Below are 12,204 nucleotides of genomic sequence, written 5' to 3'. Positions count from 1 at the left end.
TGAGGAAGGGAACCAGGGCTCCAGGGCCTCTCCCTGCCTCCCGGCCCCCCAGTCGAGAGCTGCACTCACCTCGGCCTTGACGCTCTTGAGGGCCTCCTGCAGGAGAAGGGGGAAGCCACGCACCTGCCGCTTGAGCCCATTGTAGTCGTTGGTGAGGGTCCGCAGCGCTGGCTGCAGCGTCAGCAGGTTAGTCCGGACACCTGCGGGGACACACGAGGTGTACAGGGGACCACATGAAGGCTACAGCACGGGGCAGGCGGGGCCCGGTCGGCCGCCTCACCTGCCAGGTTCTCGTGCACAGCCTTCATCTCCACCTGGGCTCTGGCAAAGGCCTCCTCGATGGCCCGGTTCTTGTCCTCCTCCAGGGACTGCATCTCCTCCAGCATCTGCCCGTGGGCCCGCTCCAGCTCTGACTCATACATGGCAATCTGACAGCCAAGGCCAGAAGCTCAGCGTGGGGCTCCGAAGAGGGGGGGAGCCTGAAAGAAGCCCCACACCTACCCCACACATGTACCCCACAGCCCTCATGAGCAAACACTGACCCCTACATGTCCACACACACACACACACACACACACACACACACACACACACACACAGGAGAGGGGTGGATGGCCATCTCGCTCCTCAAAAGGTCTGGGAGCCCCATGCAGCTCCGTCCTTGCATCAGCCCCAGCCTGGGTCCTGCACACAACAGGTGCACAAGCCACAGGCCCCAGGAGGCTAGGGGCGAGCACTTGTCACATGACAGTGACCAGGGTTCCCTTCCACGAACACATGCACTGGACCCTGTGTGAGAAGCCTTTAACAATCACGTCCCTGAGCCCCGCCGGGAGGCGAGTTCTGCAATCACATCACTTTACAGATGAGGCAACAGAGACACAGACAGAACTTAGCCTTGGTTACGCAAGCAGCAGGGAGAGGCGGGGCTGGAACCCAGGTCTGTCGGACCCCCGAGTGCTGAACCGCCACCCTGTGCTGAAGGCCCGCCTCGGGCTTTCCAGCCGGGTGTGCACACGCGCTCCCACAGCCACGTGCTACCCGCATGCGGCCTGCGCACCTGCGCCCGGAGCTGCGCAGTCAGCTGGTGCGAGCTCTGCAGCTGCTGCTCCATCTCCTTCAGCACCTGCCTCTGCATGGCCACCTGCTCCTGCAGGTGCTGGTTCCGGGCCTGGGACTCACTGAGGGCCTGCTTGGTCTTGGACGACTCCACCTCCACAGTCTTGATGACATACTGTGGGGGGAAGGAGGGATGGGCGGATGGCGGCGCATAGGTGCCTCGACCTCAGCCCGGGGCCCTCAGATGCAGCTGGCCTTGGGAAGGGACCATCAGGGATATCCCACCAAGAGCCCCCAGAAAAAACTAGAGAGGCCTCGAGGTACTGGCTCTCCGGGAAGCTGCAAGGGCCTCCCGGAATGCTCTCATTTAATTAGCTCCCCAAGAGCCTGGCTGTGGCCCCAGCCTGGGCACAGGACCGACAGGAAGGGCAAAGATGAGGACAGAGCCTAGCGATGCGTCACATCCATGCCCGGCTCACACGGACACCTCAAGCCGCGGTTGCCAGATGCCCGCTACGCGCCTGGCCCTGGACAGCAAGAAGAGGAAGGGGCCGGACTATGTGCAGACCCGGGATGAGTCCTTCGACCACTTGCCCCCCTCATTCATCAAGACAAGTGCCGGGGGGCCAAGAGAGCGCTCCCAAGGGCGCTGCACGCGGCCACGGCCCCAAGGCTCGCTCACCTTGATGGGCGGCGACTGGGCCCGCAGGCTGGCGATGGTCTCGTGGCTGTCTCGAAGGCGCCGGCTCAGCCGCTCTTCCTCCTGCGCCTTCTCCGCCAGGCAGTCCTTGAGCCGCAGCTCGACCTCCGCCAGCCGGTCGGTCTTCTGCTGCACCTCCAGGTTCAGCTCTGACAGCAGGCCCTTGTTCTCCACCACCTCCAGCTGCAGCTGGGACAGCCTGCCTCGGAGCTGGGCGCTCTCCTGCACACAGGCCGTTGGGAGAGGGGCCGGGACCCAGGGAAGGACAGACAAGCGGGAGGGGGTCACCGTGAGGAACGTGGGTCCCCGCTGGGGGCTGAGCCCCTCCAGGGCAGGCCCGCTCACCTGGCTGTGCTCGCAGCCCGTGCAGGGGGCTGCCGGCTTGGCCCGCAGCTCCTGCAGCTCCGCCTCGAAGCGCCGCATCTCTTGCCTCAGCCGCTCATTCTCCACCATCAGCAGGTCCCGGTGCTTCTCCAAGTCCGTGCCTCCCTGGAGACGGCCGGAGCACAGGGGACGCATGTGAGGCCACGAGGGGACGGGGGCAGGGGAGAGAGGTGGGGAGAAAAGAGAGAAGGAGAGGGAAAGAGAAAGGCGGAAGAGGGAGGGCATGTAGCAGGAGCTCAAGACGGAAACGGGAGAAGACAAGAGGAAAGGGGAGCTGGAGGGACAGCCTTCACCCCGCCCCGTTCATTCTATTTTCCCGAGTGTGAAAGTAACAAGAAAGTCGTATTTATACACAGAGTTCACACTCTATTTTACATCAGCAAATGAGAATTAACCTCCCTCCCTTTGGGGGGGGGTCACATGACCTCTGAGGGCCTAGGGAGTGGAGGCAAGTGTTCAGAGAGCACCTCCCAGGCATTCCGGGAGCACCTCCCAGGCAGGGTGGCTGTCTGCTGGGCACACAGGCAGCCCCGGCTTGGGCTGGACATGAGCGCCCTGGAGAGATGGGTCGCACATCCCATCTGGAAGGGCCAGTAAGCACAAGGCCTGGCCATCCCTGCCACCCCCTCGCCCCCCACCTGAGGATGGCAGTGTTGAGCCTCACCAGCTCTGATCGAAGGCGGCTCACTTCCTGGGCTTGGCTAATGAGCTTCTCCTTCAGGTTTTCCACCTGTCAGCACAAAGCAACGGCCACAGTCATGGTGAGCCTTGTTCCTCACCTCCAGCCCACACCCAGGCCTGATCTCTCAGCTCCAGTCCTCCCTGTGTTCAAGCATCAGGCCACACCTGGGACTCCAGCTGACAGACACCTGGCCTGTCCCAACAGCCTTCAGCACCCCTGCCCACTGCAAGACCCAGGTAGCCTGGGCTCACAGAGGTGACCCCTGCACCACCAAGTCCGCGCCAGAGGCAGCTTGCGGGGAGGCTCAGGAGGCTGACATCAGGCCCCCGGCCTTGCACAGGCCCCTGCGTCTACTTAGATATTTGTAATTTTATATATATAGATATAGATATATAGACATATATACACACACACACATATGTATGTGTGTGTATAGATATAGATATATATATATATATATTTTTTTTTTTTTCCTTAAAAGGGCTTCCAAATTGTATAGACTCTAGGCACTACAAAACCTGGATCGGTTCTTGCCCAGACCCTAGATTTGTCCACTTCAAGTGGTTCCTCTGCCTGTGGAGACAGGTCCGCCAGCGAGTAGGGCGCATCTCGGCCCTGCGTCCACTCCAGCTCCCAGCCTGCCTGGCCAGAGAGCCAAGGCCTGCAGAGGCTGTTAGAAAGAGGAGGGGGAGGGTGCTCTGTGAGAAGGCAAGGGTGGTCCGGCCCGGCCAGAGCCCAGGGCAGGGGCAAGCATGATGCTAGTTCCGAGAGCATGTCCCAGGATGGCGACCCTCCCGGAGCTGTCCTCCAGCTGGCCACCCTCCTCGCAGCCCCAGACCCTGGTTGTGCCTCAGCCGTCCCCCAGGAATCTCTCGGGAAGCAACCCCGAACACAGCCAATGACTTTGGCACCAGCGTTCCTCAGAGCATGTTTGGGGGTTTTCTTGCAGAACATTCTGTGAGGACCATACCCTACCACAGGTCACCTTGAGAAGGCACAGTGAGAGTCAGACACGCTCTGTGGAGGCTTAGGAGGTGGATTTTACACAAGCGGGCCATGAAGCATTGGGTTCTCATTACTAAGCAACAGGTGACAAAGTCCCCGGCCTGCAGGGGCCAGCCAGGGCCAGGTAAGGCAGGGGTGCAGGACCGACACCCACCATCCCCCTGGAGGAGGCAGCCGCAACACACTCCCTGCAGGCCGCGGCCAGGGGCACGCAGGCCCACGTCTCCAAACGTCTGACCTTTCGAGAGAGGCCAGATGTTGGGATTTGGGGGGGGGGGGGTTGTCCAATCTCCCTACTTCACATGGCTGAGACGTCACCAAGTCTGTGGGCAGCACAGGAGTGCTCGGTCTCCCCGAGCCAGAGAGGGCAGCCTCTGCTTCTGCGAGCGGGTTGGCGGGGGAATGGACCAACGGACCAGGCCTGGGCCACCTCTCTGTCGGCTCCAGTGCCCCCTTCTGCTGACCCTGGTGGGAGGAGCGCTCAGCTCCTCTGGGCATAGAGGGGAGTGAGGGACAGCTCACAGAAGGCAGCCTTTCATTCCTCAGTGGTGAAACTGGGATGAGCCTGAATCGCCAGCGTCAGGGGAACAGTTAAGTGTGTTACGGCATGTGCACATGTACTCGGCAGTTAGGTTAGCAGAAGCACTGGAGAAAGGCTCCTCAACATGGCTAAGTCAAAAACCCAAAAACAAAACTGTGAATGTAACACCAAGAGGTAGCAGTTTCGGGACTGTAGAATTATGCCAAACTCTTTATGCTTTTCAGTACCTGTAAGCCTCAAAGAATATGTACTCGTCTCGTACATACTCACCCCACCCTGAAATAGGTGTCTACCTCCTTTTGAAAGGTTGAGGCCCCCTACCCTCTCCTTCTCTCAGAAAGCACCCCAGGAAGGTCTACTTGCACTCAACAGGCATCCCAGATGGGCCGCTTCCTCAGCACCAGGCTGGGTGTGTGCGGACCTCACCACTGCCATCAGCCCCGGGCACGGCAGAGAGAGCGGGGTTTTCCAAGTGCTCACTTGCGGGGGTCAGGATGCTCACCTGCCGCCCACCTGCAGCCCAGGCACCTGCTCCTTTCTTACATCACAGTCAGAACTCTGGGTGCTCCTAGAACTCTGGGCTCTGCCTAGAATCTCCGGGGGGCGCCCCAAGAGAAGGTGGCTACAACACAGGGCAGGCTAGGGGTGAGGGTGGGGGGTTGAAGAAGAGCCTGTAAAAGACTCCTTTTGTCAGAGATGTCAGACAGTCCTCTTCTGGCTTGTCCCAGACNCCACCGTGGTGCGCGGTGACTCCCCCGGGGAAGGCCAGCCGAGAAGCGAGGGCACATGCTGCTCCGGAGCGGGGCCGTTGCCCTGCACCCAGAGGGGTCTGCTTCAGGAGCAGTGAGAGCAGAGAGCAGGNCCCCCCCCCCCCCCAGCCCAGGGTCAGCAATGGTACTTGCGTCTGTCAGCAAAGAGGGGAGGGGCCTTCTCTATTACTCATCACAAGCCCCAGCCCCAGCTGGTGACCAGCACGCAGTAGACACTCAGTAAACACTTGAGGTTACAGCAGACAAGCAGCATACACGCTCCTGAGGGCAAGGCCCAAGGGGAAGCAGGTCCCTGGCAGGCTGCTGTGACAGTGCCCAGAAGGGCCTGATGTCAACCCCAGGGCGGACGAAGGGACCAGGCTAGGTTTGTGCAACGCCCCTTCCCAGGCCCAGGTTCCTTGTCAGCAGGAGAAACTGGGTCACGGACCTGGTGCGGAGGGCCTCGGTGGGGGGCGGGGAGCCGGGGCCCATCTGACACAGACCCACATTTCCATCTCTCAGCAGAAGTGGGTGCAGTGGAGGGTGGGGTGACCCCGCGCGGCTCTGTGCCCTCAGCTGTCCGCTCCCATCAGTGGGAACGACCTGCTGACTACCTCCCGCCTCCCACCGAGCCCTGCTCACTATCACCAGCTGCCCTCTGAGGAAAAGAGGGCTTGCCCAGTGGCCAGACCACGGCGTTGCCGAGCTGAAAAGGCAAGAGGTCCTGGGATCCAGAACACCCTGGGGAAACAGAGGCCAGAGGGGCAGCCCCAGGAAGCACCCCGTCCTGCCCCCAACACACTCTCCCTCTCGGGACACATGGCTACATGACCACTGACTGTGCCCATCTGGCCTCATCCACCCTGCCCTGCCCACTGCCAAGTTTTCACATTCAAGTCCTTCCACCACTGAGGGGCAGTTGGGCACATGGATTCTCAGGCCTGACTGCCCAGCTTTCTAATACAGATATCACCCCACCCACTGGATAACCTGGGGAAAGTCTCAGCTTCACCATGCCTCTTGCTTTCCTCAGCAGGATAATGAGGCTACCCCTACAAGGCCGTCCTGAGGATTAAGTGAGATTCGATGAGATAACATAAGTAAAGCGCTTAGGACAGTCCCCAGGCTCATAGTGAATTCTATTGTTAGAATAAAGGCCTGTGAAGGGCAGAGATATTTGTTGTATGGGTGCCGAATTCCTAGTGCCTAGGACAGTGCCTGGCACACAGTAGGTGCCCTGTAAACACATGTAGAAAGAATGCTGAGTGCACAGGGAGCGAGGTAGAGCAGGGTCTGTGAGCGAGGCTGTCAGGCAGGGGAAGAAGGGGTGCTAGAGGCCGGGGCACCACTGGGGTGCCAGTACAAGGACACTCACTTCTGCCAAAGGCAGGAGCTGCTACAAGGCCCCAGGCATGTGGGTGCCACATGGGAATGACAGCCCAGAGGTGCCACGTCTTCCAATATAATCTGGCAAAACAGGAACTCCAGATTTTTATGTGAACTTAACTAAGGTTTAAAAATTGGCAGCTGGCTCTGGAAAACAGTGTGGAGGTTCCTCAAAAAATTAAAAATAGAACTACCCTACGACCCAGCAATAGCATTACTAAGAATTTATCCAAGGGATACAGGAGTGCTGATTCACAAGGGCGCACACACCCCAATGTTTATAGCAGCACTATCAACAATAGCCAAATTATGGAAAAAGCCCAAATGCTCATCAACCAATGAATGGATAAAGATGATGTGGTTTATATATACAATGGAATACTAGTTGGCAATGAGAAAGAATGAAATCTTGCCAATTGCAACAATGTGGATGGAACTGAAGGGCATTATGCTAAGTGAAATAAGTCAGTTAGAGAAAGACAGATATCATATGCTTTCACTCATACGTGGAATTTGAGAAACTTAACAAAAGACTATGGGGGAAGGGAAGGGGGAAATTGTTTCAAACAGAGAGGGAGGCAAATGATAACAGACTCTTAAATACAGAGAACAAATTGAGGGTTGATGGGGGGGACATAGGGGAGAGGAAAATAGGTGATGGGCATTGAAGAGAGACCTGTTGGCACAAGCAATGGGTGTTGTATGTAAGCAATGGATCATGGGAATCTACTCCCCAAGCCAAAGGCACACGGTATACACTGTATGTTAGCTAGCTTGACAATAAATTATATTTTTAAAAAATTAAGTAAATAAAATAAAAACTGGCAACTAATCTGATCATTAAAAAAGCCAATTAGAATAAACTCATCAAAGTCACAGGATATAAAACCAACATATAAGAATCTGTTGTGTTTCTACACATTAACAATGGACAATCCAAAAAAGGAAATTTAGAAAAGAATTCCATTTATGAGAGCATCAGGAAGAATAAAATACTACTTTATTCTTGATAAACCTAATCAAGGAGGCAAAAGATCTGTACAATGAAAACTATTCAATATTGCTCAATAAATTAAAGAAGGCACTGATAAAAAGACATCCCATGTTCATGGATTGACTTATTGTTACGATGTCAATTCTACCCAAAGCATTCTTCAGATTCAATGCAATCCACATCAAATTTCCAATGACATTCTTTACAGAAATAGAAAAATCCATCCTAAAATTCATATGAAATCTCAAAGAACCCCCAATAGCCAAAACATACTTGCAAAAGAAGAGAAAGTGGGAGGTCACACACTTCCTGATTTCAAAAGTTACTACAAAGCTACAGCAATGAAAACAATGACGTACTGGCATAAAGACAGACATATAGACCAACAGACTAGAATAGAGAACCCAGAAACAAACCCTCACATATGTGGTCAATTAATTTTTGACAAGGGTGCCAAGACCATTCAAGGGGGAAACGACAGTCTTTTCAACAAATAGTGCCAGGAAAACCGGATGTCCACATGCAAAAGAATGAAACTGGACCCATGCCTTACACCACAGACAAAATTAACTCAGAACATATCAAAGAAAGACCTAAATGTGAAAACCCAAACTATAAATCTCTCAGAAGAAAACACAGGGGAAAACCTTCATGGCACTGGATTTGGCATTGCTTTCTTAGATCGGACACCAACAGCACAGGCAACAAAAGACAAAATAGATAAATTGAACTGCATCAAAATAAAACCTTTTGTGTATCAAAAGACACCATCCACAGAGTAGAAAGGTGACCTGTGGAATGGAAAAAACTATCTGTGAATCATATACTGAAAGGGGTTAATATTCAGAATACAGAGAGAAGTCCTACCACTCCACCACACAAACCCCAATTCAAGAGGGGCAAAGGACTTGAATGGACATTTCTCCAAGGAAGATATACACATGGCCAATAAGCAACATGAAAAGATGCTCAATATCACTAATCATTAGGGAAATGCGAGTCAAAGCCACAGNGGGGCGCCTGGGTGGCTTAGTTGGTTAAGCGTCCGACATTCGCTTAGGTCATGGTCTCGGGGTTCGTGGGTTCGAGCCCCGCATCGGGCTCTGTGCTGACTGCCAGCTCAGAGCCTGGAGCCTGTTTCAGAGTCTGTGTCTCCCTCTCTCTCTGACCCTTCCCTGCTCACGCTCGCTCTCTCTCTCCTAGAAATAAGTAAAAAAATATAAAACAAAAACAAAAACAAAAAAAACTAATAGGCCTCAGAAAATAACAAATACTGATGCGAATGTGTGGAAATTAGAACCTTTGTGCATTGCTGTTGGGGATGTCAAACTGTACCTGCTGTGGAAAACAGAATAGTGGATTCTTCCAAAAATGTTAACTAGAACTACCATATGATCCAGCCATTTTACTTATGGGTATTTGCCCAAAAGGAATTAAAAGCAGGGTCTCGAAGAGATATTTGCACACCCACATTCATAGCAGCATTAGTCACAATAGCTAAAATGTGGGAGCAAACCAAGTGTCCACTGATGAATGAATGGATGAGTAAATTGTGGTATATCCATACAATGGAATATTATTCTGCCTTAAAAACAGGAAATCCTGCCATCTGCAACAACATGGATGAACCCAGAAAGCATTATGCTAAGGGAAATAAGCCAGTCACCAGAAGACAAATACTGTGATTCTACTTTTATTAACTACCAGGAATAGCTACATTCATAGAGACAGAGAGTAGAATGGTGGGTGCCAGGGGCGGGAGGGGGTGGGGGAGTTAGTATTTAATGGGAGCAGTTTCAGGTCTGCAAGATGAACAACAATGTGAATATACTTAATGCCACTAAACTATCTACTTAAAAATGGTTAAGGTGGTAAATTTTCTGCTATGCGTATTCTACCACCATTTTTTAATGGTTAAAAAAGAAAAAAAGCAGGCAGACAAATCAGATGCACTTGAAGGCTAGATCTCATCTACCAGCCTGAGGTCTGAGTACGATTTTTTAAGGTTCTATCTGGAGGTGCAGGGGCCATAAGGGGGGGGGGGGGGCAGTATGGGCACGTGTGACTCTGGCAGGGCCTTAGGGGTATGGAGGCCACTGCTCCAGGCACATCCACGAGTGGAGAGGGGAGCTCAGGCCACCAGGATGTGGCCCGGGGCTGTAGTCGCCAACGTCAGGGAGGGTCGTCCAGACCAGCCACAGCCTCCCTTCTGTTGCCAGACCAAGACCAGTGGCCCGTGTGGCTTGGGTCCTCCTGAGTGCTGAGGACCTTTGGCCCGAGGGCTCCCTGCAAGGAGCACGGCGCTCCCGGTAAACACACATGATCTCCATCTGACGCATCAGTGCACAAGCCTCAAAAGACCCCCGGAGAAAAGACCCCAGCAGCCCAGGTTCCAGCAGTGACAGTGGCAGCCCCGTTTACAGAGTCACCTTGCCAGCATGGCAGGGACTTCATCAGATCGTCACTTGGAATCCCCCACTTCTGTGAGGTAAACACTACTATCATCCCCACTTTACAGGAAGAGAAATGGAGATTCCAAGAGATTAAGCCTTAGTGAAGGTGACTTTTTATATGGTCTTTTGGTCCCAAGATTATGGCCAGAGAGATATCGTGGTCACCACAAACAATTTGGAGGTTGCCAAGGACTTGTTTTAAAGTGCTTTCAAGTCCGACTGAGAACTCTGACATTTGGGGGGGAAAGAAAGCCTTAGTTAATCAGATTGTTCAAGGTCACCTGGCCACTAAGTGGTAGACCTAGGATTGAAATTTGGGTCTGAGTGGCCCCATAGGGCCCTCAAACTCAACCACTAGGCTACCCTGCTTTCAGGAAGAGCCACATTCAGAAGGTAAGTCTGGACAAGGTTGGGAATAAGGCACCATGACAATGAGGCAGAGTGTCCCCCACTGGCAGGCTCTTCTTAGAGGGGGAGGAAGGCCGTGTCAAACCACAGTGAGGCTGCAGGAGACCAGAGCACACAGGAGGGGGTCTCAGGAGGCAATAGCACTTTTGAGTTTATCACCCATTTTTCTGTCCAGTCTCACAATTGTTCTGTCCAATACCACGAAGCTACACTGACTATCCCCAGTTTAGAGAATGGTAAACAAAGGCTCAGAGAGGAAGTCACTTCCTACAGCTGAGCAGCTAGCAAGTGGCACGGCCAGGACTAGCACCCTGTTTGTGTGGTTCCAAATCCAAAACTCTTCCCAGTAAAGATGGCGGTGCTGGCTGCAGCAACCACAATACTGGATCATCTCAGCAGGTGCTTTTATGTCCATTTGATAGATGGGGAAACTGAGGTGCAGAGTGGTAATCAACCAGCCCAAGGTCACACAGCTGAAACTGAGTAATGCCCAACGTCAGGCATGACCCCGGCTCCCGGCCCATGTGGTTGGACACAGCTCCACAGAGTCGGACCCTCTGAAGAGTAGCTCAGAGGAGCTTGGAGTTTCAGGTGTACCCTATGAAGTTTTCAGAAGAGAGCTGGCAGTCAGGAAGTTCAAGGATAAAACCTGAGCAAAGATGAGGAACCATTCTGAATTCTTTCAACCATCCAGTGGGGCAGGGGATGGGAGAGGACAGGCGCTGGGGATGTCTGGAGACCTGGGAGCACAAAAGCAAGAAAAAGGCCGAGAAGCTTCACCTTCAACTTCCCCTCTAAAAGGTAAGCCGATTTTGTTAATGAAAGGGACAAAACCGTTGTTTTAAAAAATTCATTTAAAGTCACAAAAGGCCACACACTGTTCTGATTTCATTTATATGAAATGTTCAGGAAAGGCAAATCCCCACAAACAAAGCAGATCCAAGGTTGCCAGGGGTTGTGGGGAGAGGGGAGAAGGGGAGTGACTAGGCTTTTTTAGGGTGATGAAAATGTTCTGAAATTAGATGATAGTAATGGTGGTATCACCATCTCAATATACTTGATATTTAAATTGTACACCTTAAAGGGGTGAGTTGTATGGTATGTGAATTACATTTCGGTAAAGCTCTTAAAAAAAACCTATTTCAAAAACAAAGTGCGTGGACACTCTAACCTGGAGAAGGTCAGGGAAGGAAGAGATGTGAATGAGCTCTTGCCACGGGCCAGGTGTGCCCTGCAGGGTGGGCCCCGGATGACGAGCCCCAACCCCATGGGCTACCCAAGCTTTGGTTCTGTCCCTGTATCTTGTTCCTCCTGCCACAGTCCCTTTGCACAGACTAGACTGTTGCCTTATCTTCAGAACCCACTTTCTCTGCTTTGTGCCAGACCTTGGCTCCAGCACCACTTCCTCAAGGAGGCCGTTCCTGGCCTCCCTGACAGGCTCTGATGTCCCTGACAAAGGGCTCTAGTACAATCCCTCATGCCCTGTGTGTGTGTCCACCTGCAGAGGCCTTGTCCCTCTTATTACTTAACATGGGTGCAGGTAACACAGGTCTGTCCTCCCTTAGGCCATGGCCTCCACGGGCTAGCACGCACCTGTCCACCTGGACACCCCCAGTGGTCAGCCTGGTGCCCAGTGCACATCACACACTCAGAAAACACCTGAGGGAGGGAGGCAGGGGGGCACCACAGGAGGCAACAGTGACACTGAGCTAGTGACAGTGAGGTAGACAGGCCCAGAGGCAGCAAACAATGGGGTCAGCGTATGAGGGAGACACAGCCCTAGGGACGCCCCAAGGAGGCCCACCTAACTCAGCAAGGGGCAAGTGGTCTCAACAGATAATTC

The 12,204-nt window shown here is 53.3% G+C and overlaps 1 protein-coding gene across 7 annotated transcripts in view; it reads right to left on the bottom strand.

Moving 5' to 3' along the window:
• Window positions 1-12,204, bottom strand: part of KIFC3 (kinesin family member C3) — a 31,838-nt gene that overhangs the window by 8,082 nt on the left and 11,552 nt on the right. For 4 of the 7 annotated variants that reach the window (XM_077751255.1, XM_077751254.1, XM_077751256.1 and 1 more), the window contains 6 exons: window positions 2,808-2,873; window positions 2,105-2,248; window positions 1,742-1,981; window positions 1,061-1,234; window positions 281-428; window positions 70-200 (listed from right to left, as the gene is read on the bottom strand). In XM_077751255.1, the coding sequence (XP_077607381.1) occupies window positions 70-200; window positions 281-428; window positions 1,061-1,234; window positions 1,742-1,981; window positions 2,105-2,248; window positions 2,808-2,873 (903 nt within the window). Of the gene's footprint in view, window positions 1-69; window positions 201-280; window positions 429-1,060; window positions 1,235-1,741; window positions 1,982-2,104; window positions 2,249-2,807; window positions 2,874-3,343; window positions 3,484-4,641; window positions 4,661-4,873; window positions 5,062-12,204 lie in introns of those variants that run through there. The other 3 variants (XM_077751258.1, XM_077751260.1, XM_077751257.1) reach the window with 3 other exon arrangements.

This window comes from Crocuta crocuta, unplaced genomic scaffold (assembly GCF_008692635.1).
Source record: "Crocuta crocuta isolate KB4526 unplaced genomic scaffold, BGI_CrCroc_1.0 scaffold124, whole genome shotgun sequence".
Lineage (NCBI taxonomy): Eukaryota > Metazoa > Chordata > Mammalia > Carnivora > Hyaenidae > Crocuta > Crocuta crocuta.
Note: the sequence above shows the minus strand (reverse complement) of the source record. Positions and strands in the feature narration are given on the sequence as shown.